The sequence below is a fragment of the Tripterygium wilfordii genome, chromosome 19 (genome assembly GCF_013401445.1).
Source record: "Tripterygium wilfordii isolate XIE 37 chromosome 19, ASM1340144v1, whole genome shotgun sequence".
In the NCBI taxonomy this organism is placed as follows: domain Eukaryota; kingdom Viridiplantae; phylum Streptophyta; class Magnoliopsida; order Celastrales; family Celastraceae; genus Tripterygium; species Tripterygium wilfordii.
This window is the reverse complement of record NC_052250.1, coordinates 2417773-2431998: the sequence shown is the minus strand read 5'-3', so window position 1 is coordinate 2431998 and position 14226 is coordinate 2417773. Positions and strand designations below refer to the sequence as shown.

The window sequence follows — 14226 nt, the reverse complement described above, 5'->3', positions numbered from 1 at the left end:
GGTGAGCCAAGAAGCTCAATAGGGCATAGAAAGGGAACACCGATATCCAAAAAATAAGAAATCCAGGAATATGACGCATAATATGCAGCACAATAAATGTACAATCATTGGCAATTCAACCAAGTAATATGGTAGCCGATAAGGCTATACAGCATCGTAACCACAAACACCAATCTCCGGTAATCCATAATCCATAATCCACCCCTGGACCCACCCTAATCCCCGTAGGGTGTCTCCCAGTCCAGGTCCACACCGAAACTGGATGAGGATCGGATATCCCGATAGCATAGCCTACACCAGAGAGCGTCCCCTGTGATGCATCTCACCACAGACGGTCTACAGGTACGTACCCGATTGATTGTATAATCCATAATAATCCGATATATTGGGCTCCTATATGGGCCCCACCGTTTACATTAACCACCTCCAATCACCTCACTCCTAAAAGCATGCTAATAATGATAATTAACAGAAAATACATATAAAACATACAAACAGGTCAAATTTCCACCCCTGGAAACCGACAGAACCACAATATAGTAAGAGTCCGTGAAACTGAAACCCTAGAATCACACACGAGAGACACGGAAACCCCTACCTGGAAATCGGAATGCTAGTACCAAGCATGCGTCCCTGATTAACCCCTAACTCCGAAAGTCAACTCGCTCCGAATCTCAATCGGGGTCACCGTCTACACCGAAAAACATGATATACGATAATCCAGTGAAAATATGTTCGGTCAACGGTCAAACCGTATCGAACCGGGTCAAACAGTGTAAAACCGATCAAACAGTGTATAACCGGGTCAAACCGTATCAAACCGGGTCAAACAGTGCCAAACAGGGTCAACCCGAGTCAAACCGGGTCAAACAGTGCCAAACCGGGTCAAACCGATCAACACACCAGTCAACCGAGTCAACTCGCCCAGACTCGGTCAACTCGGGTTAACTCAACCCATTGGTGTCACCGGCGATCCGGCCACCAAAACCGACCAAACCACACACCAAATTGAAGAGCTCGAAGAGATAAACTCATAGGTACCTGAATCAAGCCAAACCGTCGCCAGAATCGGCCGGATCGACCAAAGAAACCCACAGTGGCCAGAAACTTCAAACTCTGATATCTCCCTAACCACAACTCTGATCAACGTGATTCCACTGGGTTATGTTGCAAATAATACAAAAGCTGAGTATTTAGCTTATTAATTTAAAACTTCACTGTAGTCCCTATAGTTTTTATGGAAATGCCATTGTACATTTACAAAACATATATACGTATTAAACTTTAAAAAAACATAACTAATCCAATTTAACTCCGATTAAGGTGATTCTTGTCCCAAAAATTTTCTTTTTAAATCCCCTATTTATGAAAAATATTTCCAGATTTTTATCTTAATTTAATTTTTATTCTCCCCAAATCCCGGTTCACTCTACCTCGATCAATGTGACAAGATACTATGAATAGTGTAAAAAATCAGATCAGGATATTACAGTTTTTATGATGGTTTGTTCAATTTTATTTGTTGAAATTTCATCTATTCAATTCTATCCGTTCAAACTTTTTATCCCAGTTCAATTTATCTATTGAAATTTTATCTATAATATATTTATGCTTTGAAATTAACAACAATGAGTCTTGTTGTTGGAAAGAGACTTTCGACACTGATTTTCAATATTTAAAATTTTTCTAAATTCATCATGTGTTTCAGAGATAAAACGTTTTTTTTTTTGGAGCCTCTGACCCATAATTAATGGGGCAACATTTGACAGTCGGCCTTTAATTTATGAAGATGGAAGAAGTACTAGTCTGTATAAAAATATAAGAGTATATGAAAACCCACAACAAGTAGGACAACCAATACAAGGAGGAAGAAAATTTTGATTGAGATGTTATCAAATCCTAGTGGTTCAGATGGTACTGAACAAATACCCTTGTTAGGAGGAAACAGACAAGAATGGTGGAAGAGAGTGTTGGATGTGGAGGAGGCAAAGAAGCAAGTGTTGTTTGCTTTGCCGATGATTCTTACAAATGTTTTCTACTACCTTATACCATTGGTTTCTGTCATGTTTGCTGGTCACCTCAGTGAACTTGAGCTTGCTGGTGCCACTCTTGCCAATTCATGGGCCACTGTCACCGGTTTCGCTTTCATGGTATTTCTCTATTGCTCTCCTCCTTCATTTCACTGAAAGCCCTGAAATTTTTTTGTGGGATTTGTGAATTAACTTATTTTCTTTTATGAGAACAGAACAAGCTGTATTTGCATTATTGTAAACGAGCCTTAGATAGTTGATTGCTTCGTTATGGGTTCATCGGTTTGTGGCTTACATTTATTGAACTCTAGGTGTTTGATGAAAGTACGATGGATATATGAAGCCAATTGGGTAAATTCTGTAAACATATTGATAATGGGTATAAGATAGACGATGATTTATGGGAAAAGAGGAGTCTGAACACCACACGAAATTTATATTTGGCAACATCAACTTATTTGATCCAAACAACCACTCCTAATTAATTGATGCAAACTGCAAAGATAGCCAAGAGACAATGGTTGACAACAGTGCTTGCTGCGTACATATACATCCTGCATATCAGAGACAAGAGCACTCTCATTCAGCTATTTGATCCAAACAACCACTCCTAATTAATTGATGCAAAGGTGAAATTTATTTTTTTGATCCAAAACTCTCTTAACTAATTGACGTGAAGCAGAAATGTAATCAGTAGTGGTTGAATACATTTAAATCCTGTTTCCCATAACTCGGAATCTTTCATGCTGTTTTAGTGCCACTTTTTCTCGTTAAGCGAGTTTCTTACATGATGCTCCTCTGCTGGTTTATTTTTTTTTCTGGTTGCAATGAACCCTTAATGCACTGTCTAAGTGTCCTTTTATCATTTTCATGGTGCTTCCATGTTGATTCTTTGTCATTGATCTAGACAGGGTTAAGTGGAGCACTTGAAACACTTTGTGGTCAAGGATTTGGTGCAAAACTGTACAAGATGTTGGGGATTCATCTACAAGCATCTTGCATTGTATCATTTTTGTTCTCCATTCTAGTTTCCGTCCTCTGGTTCTATACAGAACCGATATTGATCTTACTTCACCAAGACCCTGACATTGCGAAAACGGCAGCTCTTTATATGAAGTATCTTATACCAGGTTTATTTGCATATGGGTTCCTGCAAAACATCTTGAGGTTTCTACAAACACAATCAGTCGTTATGCCTCTGGTTGTGCTTTCTGCATTTCCAATGGGCATCCATATTGGCATAGCTTATTCTTTGGTTCATTGGACTGCTCTTGGTTTCACGGGTGCTCCATTGGCAGTTTCAATTTCATTGTGGCTGTCATTCATTGTCTTGGGAACCTATGTGATTTGTTCAAAGAAATTTGAGCATACATGGGATGGGTTTTCATTCGAACCATTCAGTTACATAACCACAAACTTGAAACTAGCATTGCCTTCTGCAGCAATGGTGTGGTAAGTGCTCTAAAGAGAGTCTGCTCATATACCAACCTGAGTACATCCACACAATTTTATACTCAGTAGCTTCAAATTTTACTTCAGAACAACCATGAACTGCCATGGAGAATACTTTCCATATGTAAAGTCACATGTACTAATCAAGAAAGAGCATTAGCAAATGAGCAATGCATGATCCCTCAAAAATCTGACCATTTGTGTTTGTTATATGGATAGTTTGGAGTATTGGGCTTTTGAGATTCTGGTGTTCTTGGCTGGATTGATGCCAAATTCAGAGATAAATACTTCATTGGTTGCAATTTGGTAAGTTGCCCTCTTGACTAAATATGTAGATTAGATGTCAATGCAACAATACTAAGCTTGTCGATCACAATTTCTTCTTTAGTGTGAACACAGAAGCGATCGCCTATATGCTTACATATGGTCTCAGCGCTGCCGCAAGGTTGGACAAGAACTTGATAAAATTTTTTTCTGTTGTATAATTCAGTAGATTTTGATTTGTCACTGGATTTTAAATATACTAAATCTTGTGGCAGCACAAGGGTGTCAAATGAGTTGGGAGCAGGAAATCCTAGCAAAGCTAAGAGCACCATGGCTGTGACTCTGAATCTTTCTGTTTTCTTAGGCCTCACTGTTGTTTTGGCATTAGCACTTGGTCATAATATATGGGCAGGTCTTTTCAGTGACAGCTCAGCTATAGCAATAGAGTTTGCTTCCATGACACCTTTGTTAGCCATCTCAATTACTCTTGATGCTGTACAAGGCGTTTTATCAGGTGATTTGAACGATACAATTCTTTTTTTTTCTTTCGGGTTCTCTTCAATGATGTCTAGTTCTACACATTACACAAACTTGTTAACAAAAGTGATTGATTTGATTGTGAAATAGGGGTGGCCAGAGGTTGTGGTTGGCAGCATTTGGCTGTGTATGCCAACTTGGCAACATTCTACCTTATTGGCATGCCAATTGCAAGCCTTCTTGGATTTAATTTGAAGCTCTATGCTAAGGTAAGATGATTGATTTTTCATTTTTATTTTTTGTAATCTGTCATGCATCATAACACATTCATACAACTAACTGTGATACACATCTGCCTTTACGTGAAGTCATTGATCCAGGTTTGACGTAAGAGAAACTAAATCTGTTCAGCTTTCATGTTTTGTGACCAGGGGTTGTGGATTGGCTTAATCTCTGGACTCTTCTGCCAAACAAGCACTCTTGTTTTCATTACTCTACGCGCAAGATGGACAAAGGTGGATCTTTCTCGCGATATAGATAAAGAAAACATGGCTTTGGAGTAAGCAGAGCTCTTGAGAGAGTGATATATGCCAGCAATAACTATGTTTACCAACATCAGACTTTCCATTTTGTTTACTCAGTGTTAGACTGTCCAACCTTTTTTCCAAATAAGAGATCCTTTTTTAGTGTTCTCTGTGATTTCTCATTATTTTAACGTGCATGAATAGACTGTAATTTTCTTTTGTTGTTGTTGGTTTCTTCCACCAAAAAAATAGGCACTATAATATCTCCGGGAAGATAAATAATGCAACACCTACATATGAGAACAAGAATGTAAATAACGTATGCAATTTGAAGTTGTGTACATCCATGGGGTTTGCCATCAACTTAATTATAAGTTAAAGATAGATAATTTGTGGTTAGAGACTAATAATTGCATGTTAGAAGTTAAGTATTGAGAAATGACATTTTTGATACCGTAACTAATGTCACCATATTAGTTTTCAATCTCAATGAGTTAGACTCGTGAAAATTCTCACATCTGTTTGGTGTAAATTAACGATGTAATTTATTAATACATTAATATATATAGATAAATTTAGTTCTTTATCATCAACAAAATGTTTTATTAAAGGAGATAACCAAATCTCGTAATAACTTTGCAGTTAAAGGTGCTTAAAAGAGATGGGCACTATATATCCATAAGAACCAGACAACCCAAAACATACAATATTGTTGATACAAGTATGAGTCCAACCTTAAACATTTGAGGTGCTATTTTCAGATAAAGCCACGTAGGTCTTAGGCATAGAGCATGGCCAATACATAAGGTGGATTGGGGCAAATCTTCTACTTTTTATATCTTTCTTCTTATATTAGATTATTTGGGACTTCACTCGGACTAATCCATTGAAAATATCCCCGACCATTAGCATACTAGTACTTGTAGTAGTGTAATGGATGTTTTCTACAAGCATAAAGATGGGTACACAGTTGTGCAATCTTGAAAGATTTTATCAAGTCATTGTTCATCAAAGGCATTCCAATTGAAGACTAGATAGATAGATCCACATTAGTTGAAACTAGTTAGTAGTACTACTACTCCTTTTAAATTTCTTGTTTGTAATAAAAAGGAGTGAGATGCACTCCCATTACTCCTGTGTGTGGATCTAAGATGGATAAATCTAAGACTTAATTACTTCTAAGATATTCTTTCGTTATTCATCTCATTCCTTAACCTTGCTCGTCTAATGGATGTTTTCTACAAGCATAAAGATGGGTACACAGATTGTGTGATCTTGAAAGACTTCATCAAATCATTGTTCATCAAAGGCATTCCAATTGAAGACTAGATAGATAGATCCACATTAGTTGAAACTAGCTACTACTCCTTTTAAATTTCTTGTTTGTAATAAAAAGGAGTGAGATGCACTCCCACTACTCTTGTGTCTGGATCTAAGATGGATAAATCTAAGACTTAATTACTTCTAAGGTTTTCTTTCGTTATTCATCCCATTCCTTAACGTTGCTCGTGTAATGTATGTTTTCTACAAGCATAAAGATGGGTACACAGATTGTGTGATCTTGAAAGACTTCATCAAGTCATTGTTCATCGAAGGCATTCCAATTGAAGACTAGATAGATAGATCCACATTAGTTGAAACTAGCTAGTAGTGCTACTCCTTTTAAATTTCTTGTTTGTAATAAAAAGGAGTGAGATGCACTCCCACTACTCTTGTTATTCGTTATTTAATTTTGGAAATACCATAGAGACATCTGCTTACGGTTGGAATTGAACCTTGAGTACACATGTTTAACCCAACCAATTGTTTAATTTTATCACTTCAATTTAGTAATTTTGTATTGTTTTTGTGGTGATTATTTGTTGAAATTTTATATGTTGAATTCTATTGATTCAACAATTTATTTGTTTAATTTTATATATTCAATAATTTATCTGTTCAAATTTATATTTTCAATTAAGTGTTTTTGTGGTTGGTTGTTGAATTTGTGTTTTTGTGGTGGTTTGTTCAATTTTGAATCGTTTGAGTTCATCCATCATGTCATACGTTCAATTAATATTTTTGTGTTAATTTTTGTGGTGGTTTGTTCAATTTTATCTATTCAATTTAATATTTTTGTGTTGGTTTTTGTGGCAGTTTGTTCAATTTAGTCTATTCAATCAAGTATTTTTGTGTTAGTTTGTTCAATTTTGTGAATCTCTGAGTTCATCCATTGTGTCATATATTTAATTAATATTTTTGTATTCATTTTTGTGGTGGTTTATTCAATTTTATTTATTTAATTTAATATTTTTATGTGGATTTTTGTGGTAGTTTGTTCAATTTAGTATATTCAATTAAGTGTTGTTGTGTTGGTTTGTTCAATTTCGTGCCATACACATCATATGTGTCATCTAGGATTGAAATCATATTCAAGATTTTGGAAAGAATTATTCGACCTTGTGGATAGTGTGGCTCAAATTGAACAAACCAACCACCACAAAAACACAAATTCACAAAAACACTTAATTGAAAATATAAATTTGAACAAACCACCACAAAAATTAACACAAAAATATTAATTGAACGTATGACACAATCGATGAACTCAAACGATTCACAAAATTGAACAAACCAACACAAAAACACTCAATTGAATAGACTAAATTAAACAAACTGTCACAAAAACCAACACAAAAATATTAAATTGAATAGATAAAATTGAACAAACCACCACAAAAATTACCACAAAAATATTAAATGAACTATGACACGATCGATGAACTCAAACGATTCACAAAATTGAACAAACTAACAAAAAAACACTTAATTGAATAGACCAAATTGAACAAACTGTCACAAAAATATTGAATTGAATAGATAAAATTGAACAAACTACCACAAAAATTAACACAAAAAAATTAATTGAATAGATCAAATTAAACGGATTAATTTTTCAACAAATAAAATAAATACTCGAAATTGTCCAACTTTGCCAATTGAACCATATGCATCATATGTATCGTCTATGATTCAAAGGTTGAGCATTGTTTTTGCAAGTGATACATTGGTTGAACAACAATCACCTTGCATGTAAGGGATCACCCACCATTAGGGCATGGGTCGAATCCTATCCCCTCCCTAAACCCTGTTTCAAAAAAAAAATTGCTTTTGTGGTGGATGTTCGAATACGTACATATTGTGGCTCAAAACAATCAATCAATTGCATAAGGTGAACACTCAAATCTGCTTAATACATTAATTAATAATAACTCCTGTACTCATCATAAAATATTTTGTAGCCACATTGTATGAATACCCGAAAAACATGTCCAATAATGTATAAGTCGTATTAATGTTGTTCATCAATCAATGACTTTTCAATGGACAATTTTGAAAGTATGGGTAACTATTTGGCCCACGTGCCTAGGCCCTGCTCGGGCCAAAATTAGACCTGGTCTAGGCAGCCCGGTCTGACACCTTGGGAGGGTCTGGGCTCCATTTCTGGGGCCGGGCCTAACCCAACCCAAAACCCGATAGGTCGGGCCAATTTCGGTCCAATCCGAGCACGGCCCAAACCCGACTAGACAACATACATTATTTTTATATACATATATATATATATATATAAAATATAATATATATATATATTTACATATATTATACATATACATATACATATACATACACACACATATAGAGACAGTGTAGTGTGCACTATCTCTGTGTGTATATAATATATATATATATTTACATATATTATACATATACATATACATACATATATACACACACATATAGAGACAGTGTAGTGTGCACTATCTGTGTGTGTATATAATACATATATAAATATTATATAGTCAAAAGTTGGGCCTCATTTTAAGAGCCAAGCAAGGCCCGAAACCTGATTATTAAAATCGGGCTCAAGCCTCATATTTCCGGGCCGGGCCGGCCCGACCCAACCCGGCCCGATGCCGAGCCCTATTTGTAAACATACAAATTGTACAAGTAATAAAATAATAAGAAAGTAATATATTGTTCCTTCAAAGATTGATTGAAAAGTAGTTGATTATTCAATATTCATATTCTGTTGGTCTTTTGTGGACAACCTTGTAAGCAGTCCAAATCTCATACTTTAAAAAGTCCATATAACCACCAAATATTCACATTGAGGAATATCATCTAAAAATTGTCGTCCAACATCAAGATTCTTACATATTTCAAAAAATTCTTACCGTTTCTCATCCTAAAAGTGAAAAAATCTGTAAGAGCTGTCCATTATAAAAACAAATTCTTTCATTTTTCTTTACATCAGTTATATGAATAATTAGAGGCAACAACAAAAGGATTTTCAGTATTAATAAACAGCTAATTCTCACACCGAAGAAACCAAGCGCCAGTTGAGCCAGGTTCAGACCTTTATGTAATTCAACAGCCTCTTAAAGGGCACAGCCACTGTCAATGGCTTCTCTTGCCTTTCAAGTGCGACGGTTGCATCTTGTGCACCATCACATCCCCCAGTAAGTGATCCACCACTCCAACATTCAGGACTTTTCAATCAGAGTTGCTAATCCAAGTTCTATGTTTTTCAAAACCTGACATGCAAGAAAAATGTACTTAGTGCCCTTGTTTGTGTTTGTGGCCCTTTCTCTTGAAGACCTCAAACTTTGGGTATTGGACTTAGTCTTTACAAGATTGGGCTTTCTCTTCAGTTGGGTTATTCATCTCCAAGGCCCATAGCTTAGAGTCACATTTGTTTATGATTTTACTAATTAAGATCATCAATAATTGCTTCAAATCTTGTTTCTAACTGGCTCTTCTTGATTTTTCCGTTAGTTTGGAGTCTTGGGCATTTCAGATTCTGGTGTTATTAGCAGGATTGATGCCAAATGCAAAGGAAACTACCTCATTGGTTGCAATGCGGTAAGTTCATTCTCCTGCATCACGCATATTATACAACATTATTATCTGTGTTGGACCAAACGTCCTACATTTTAATTTTGATGATCCAATATTATTGTGCTATTTGATTACATGCACTATGTGATGAATTTAAGATTGAATTTGAGATTGATTTTTATTGATGAGGTTTATACCTACTTGTGAACTCACTAATCATTTTTATATCAAATGAATTCGGATTAAGCTGAAATTTGGTAGAGACATTATTTACATCATAATAAACATTTTTCATGAAGACATGACTAAGAAATGTTGACTTCTTCTTACTCAAAATCGTTGCCCAAATATCTGTTTGAAATTGCTACGAAATGTTATTATTCAATTGATTTATGTGACTTATTATATGACTATATGATATTTATTTGAGCTGGAAACTTACATACACATTAGCCTATCTATGCAAAGATATTTGGAGAGAGAGTTGGCTGGGATTTGATTTCAAATAAAGAAAGACTTACCATATTTGATTGAAGCCATTAAGCCATGAATTATGGAGAAGGAAATCAAATAAAGGAGTTCTCTTTTTGACTTACCAAAATCACAATAAATTGAGAAGATCTTGCAGATGATTCTTCTATGAATAAAGAAGGGGCAAATTCAAGGATGTTTTCAAAATTGGAGGGAAGACTTTGACATTTGAAGTTGATTATGTTACAAGTGTAAAATTCAAAGCTGAATACATAGTTTGACGTGTCAAATTAATGCGTCTAATTGAGAGAAAATCATGGAGCTTTTTATACAAGTCAAAAGAAGTTGGTTCTATCACATGTTCCGAAGACTTTTACAAGGCAAAATCTCATAATTGAAAGAGAAGAATCAAGACATTATTGCTGACTTTATGGATGATTATCTCAAGAGCTAAAATCGTGGGAACATGATTTTTCTTGGCCTATATAAGCAGCTCCTTAGCACAAGAGAAGATATACAAGAAAGAGTTAGAATTATCAAAGCTACTTGCTCTCAATTTCTCACCCAAGCTCATATAATATTCTTCTATCTTACTTCACCGTTTGCTTAGTGCAAACACAGGTGTGAAGAACTAAATCTTCATTGTTCATCTTCACCGATTGCTATTGCAATTCCAGGTGTGAAGAATCTTCTCTTCTTGTGAGCTCTTCTAATTTCAAATCCGATTTTCTATTCGTGAGCCTCACTTTAAAATCTCTTGAGAGTTCCTCCTAGTTTGTTGAGTGCAAACACTGAGTGAGTGAATCATTGAGCCTATCTTTGTAAAACCCAAACCGGGTACTATATTTGTGAGACTTTGGAAGAGTTGGGGTAATTTTGAAACCCTTGTGTAAGAGTTTTGTGGAGCTCTTGAAAAGCCACACCTTAGTGGAGGTTTGAAAATCCTAGGTGGTGAATCTAGGTAGTAGACGTAGGAGAAGGGTCTCCGAACTACTATAAATTACTTGTGTGTTCTTTACTTGCTTTACTTTTACAGCTTTCATTAACTCTTCTAATTTAACATAACTTGTTTTATTTTATTTACTTTACATTATTGTTTATTCTGTTCATATTGCTATTGTCCTGTAAAAATTGCAAGTTAAGTACTTTCTAGTGCTTATCTTGTTAGAAGCTTTGCTTCAATTGGTTCCTATTGTGCAATTTATTCATATTGCTCATATAGGTCCATTTGTGCGCAACTATACTTTGCCAATAATTAAATTGACAGGATTTTGCATCTAGACGCATTATATACTTAAGTTACAAGTTTGCTTGGAAATAAATTAGGGAAATTGTATTAGTAAGACTCACTTTGTGTGCTTGGTGTGGTGCTTGATTTGTGAAATTGATATAAGGGGATTCCTATTCGGAATTTGGGGACACAATTCACCCCCCTCTTGTGTAACCTAGGTCCATCAATCTGTTCTAACCTTGTGTAACATTCTGACCTTTCAGTGTGAGCACAGGAGGTGTTTCCTTTATGCTTATATGTGGTCTTAGCGCTGCTGCAAAGTTGGTTGATAAAAGCGCATCCAAATAAGCTTCTTTCGGGAGCGTTTTCTTGGACGTAGTTTTATTTTCCCTCAACCCCAAAATTGGGTTCTATAACGTGTGTGCTTGAAATGCTAAATGAACTAAAATTCTGATGGCAGCACAAGGGTGTCAAATGAGTTGGGAGCAGGAAATCCAAACAAAGCCAAAAGTGCAGCCGCTGTGACTCTCATGCTTTCTGCTCTTCTTGGTCTAGCATTTAATTTGGCATTAGCATTTGGTCATAATTTATGGGCGGGCCTTTTCAGTGACAGCCCTGCCATACTAAACAAGTTTGCCTCCATGACACCTTTCTTAGCAGCCTCAATTACAATTGATTCTTTTCAAGTTGTTTTATCAGGTTTGAACAATCCAGACTCGTTCTCCCCTAACTTTACTACTTTGGGTGCATTATGCTATCTGTGCTTATCAAAGCGATTTCCTGCAGGTGTTGTTAGAGGGTGTGGTTGGCAAAGCCTGGCTGTGTAATGGCCAGCCTTCTTGGGCGCGCGCGCGCGCACACACACACACACACATATATATATATATATTTCTGAACATAGTTTTGCTTTCACTGTGGTACATTAGGGATTGTGGATTGGCTTAATCTCTGGCCTCCTCTGCTAGGCAACCACTCTAGTGCTTATTACTCTGCGTGCGCGTTGGGCTAAGGTGGATCTCTCCAAGGATACTGAGGAAGAAAACCTCGAGTCTAACCAATTATAAGCCATCAAAGGGAGTGATTAATGTCATAAGCGTTATGAGCCTAATGACAGCAATCACATTGTAGGTGTATGCCACCAAAAGAAAACCATCTTGTATCAGAATTGTGTAAAGAAATAAAGAATGATTATGTGTTTATTAAGATTGAATGTTTAAAAGATGAAACTTTACACCTCTGAGTAGCTTGGGCTCTTATAAAATTAGTATTTTAGTAGGGGCTCCTTAAAACTAAACCGAATTGGTTGGTCGATTATTTTCAAAAAGAAAAGACAGATAATTCAAATTGGCGGATTCAAGTTGAATTTCCCACGTATATGTGTTGGCATCGACTTCCAATTGGAGTAGTGTCTTTTAAGAACCAATTCAGATACGCATCCATACACGCACCCAACATACTCATATTTTCCTAAATAAACCACACAAGTCCAACTACTACCCACACATGGGTTGGTTATAATCAACAAATTCAATAGACCACTACCTAAAATACTTGTTAATTGATTGAGGAAAAAATTTGTCTTCCTTATCAATATATCACAAATCCGTTATCTAAATACTGTGAGATATTCGTATCAATATCCCCACTTTATTAAACGGACGCCCACGTTTTATCTAAGCAATGTGGGAATAACAAAGAGGGTCGGCAAGAATGAGTTTGTTCAACAACACTTTCTTTTTTTTTGTTTGAGTCAAATTATGTGAAGAAAAAAGATAGGCGGCTGCAAGCATGCGTACGGTAATGAAGACTGGTAATGAAGACTGGGCTGCAGTCGAAGATAGGAGTTGGTGGAGGAAATTAATGGTGATGTGACTTGGCATCAACCCTCTACCTCACGGCATGTATTCTTTTCACTTGTCTTGCTGTCCTACAAATGTTGCTCGAGGGTTAGACCGACAGAGTGATGAAGGCCCACCATACAGGATGAGCCTCAAGACTCTCCATTGAAAATTCAGAATGATAATTGGAGATTTATTGTATGTTATAAGTTAGACTCCAAATCATCATCTTTCGATGTGAGATTTTTATTAATCCTCCCCTGTGAATGTGTACATCCTTGTACATGGCTAAAACTATATCATTTCGACCGTCGGTCCACTTATTGTCCTAGACTTGTGAGTGAGGATCACATAACCTTACCAATCTAGTGGATCATGGCTTTCCCAATTACTTGAACGACCTTTTTTTCTTTTTACTTCCTCTTTTTCAATCCACCCACAATGGATATGACTCACTGTGTGCTAACTCAACTTGACAAGAGATGGACTCTGGCATAAGCCCGCCTATGATAGTATCAGCCCACGAGCCTGCTTATAGGCATGTGTAACTCTCAATGAGAGCGTCAATGATGAATACTCGTCACACGGGATTGGGCCTCAAGTCTAGCATCACAAGTTTGGGCTAACTCTCTATTGAAAACTCAAGTTGACAATAGGAGGTTTGTTCTCCCTTATAAGCTAGACTCCAAACCCATTATATTCCGATGTGAGATTCTAATCGTAGAGCCAAGACAATGCAATGAGCACAAGAGTAGAGTGATTGTGAGAGAAGTAGGCCAAGAGTTTGTCCCCCACTCTCAAAGTCAGGTGAAGCGTGGTTCTGAGAGTAGTCTATCCTAGGTAGGTTATATTATTTTGGAATTAATAGGAAAATTGCTACACGTTTTTATAGACTTTGAGAGTTTTTTAGAAACATATTGAATCAAAAGTAATATTTTTTTAAATATAACATATATTTTAAGAGATAAAACGTTTTAAAGTTTCGTTTAAGAAAATAAAAAGTAAAAAAACTTTGATCTCATCAAGATGGGTTGTTTTGAATAATTAGGGGTATTTTTATA

At 36.1% G+C, this 14226-nt stretch overlaps 2 protein-coding genes across 3 annotated transcripts; both read left to right on the top strand.

Moving 5' to 3' along the window:
• Nucleotides 1-1800: 1800 nt before the first annotated feature.
• Nucleotides 1801-4915, top strand: LOC119985229 (protein DETOXIFICATION 19-like). The gene is made up of 7 exons (XM_038829459.1): nucleotides 1801-2150; nucleotides 2938-3482; nucleotides 3702-3788; nucleotides 3871-3927; nucleotides 4022-4260; nucleotides 4374-4492; nucleotides 4655-4915. Exons 1-7 carry the CDS (start codon nucleotides 1887-1889, stop codon nucleotides 4784-4786), a joined length of 1443 nt encoding a protein of 480 aa, XP_038685387.1. The 5' UTR covers nucleotides 1801-1886; the 3' UTR covers nucleotides 4787-4915.
• A 4606-nt stretch (nucleotides 4916-9521) lies between these two features.
• Nucleotides 9522-12551, top strand: LOC119986218 (protein DETOXIFICATION 18-like). 2 transcript variants are annotated; one of them, XM_038830786.1, is made up of 4 exons: nucleotides 9525-9649; nucleotides 11591-11647; nucleotides 11788-12026; nucleotides 12114-12551. In XM_038830786.1, the coding sequence occupies exons 1-4, from the start codon at nucleotides 9609-9611 to the stop codon at nucleotides 12152-12154; spliced, it is 378 nt and encodes a 125-aa protein (XP_038686714.1). In that variant the 5' UTR covers nucleotides 9525-9608; the 3' UTR covers nucleotides 12155-12551. The 2 variants fall into 2 exon arrangements, with proteins under 2 accessions (XP_038686713.1, XP_038686714.1); XM_038830785.1 differs by having other exon boundaries at nucleotides 9522-9649; nucleotides 11788-12551.
• Nucleotides 12552-14226: the final 1675 nt, after the last annotated feature.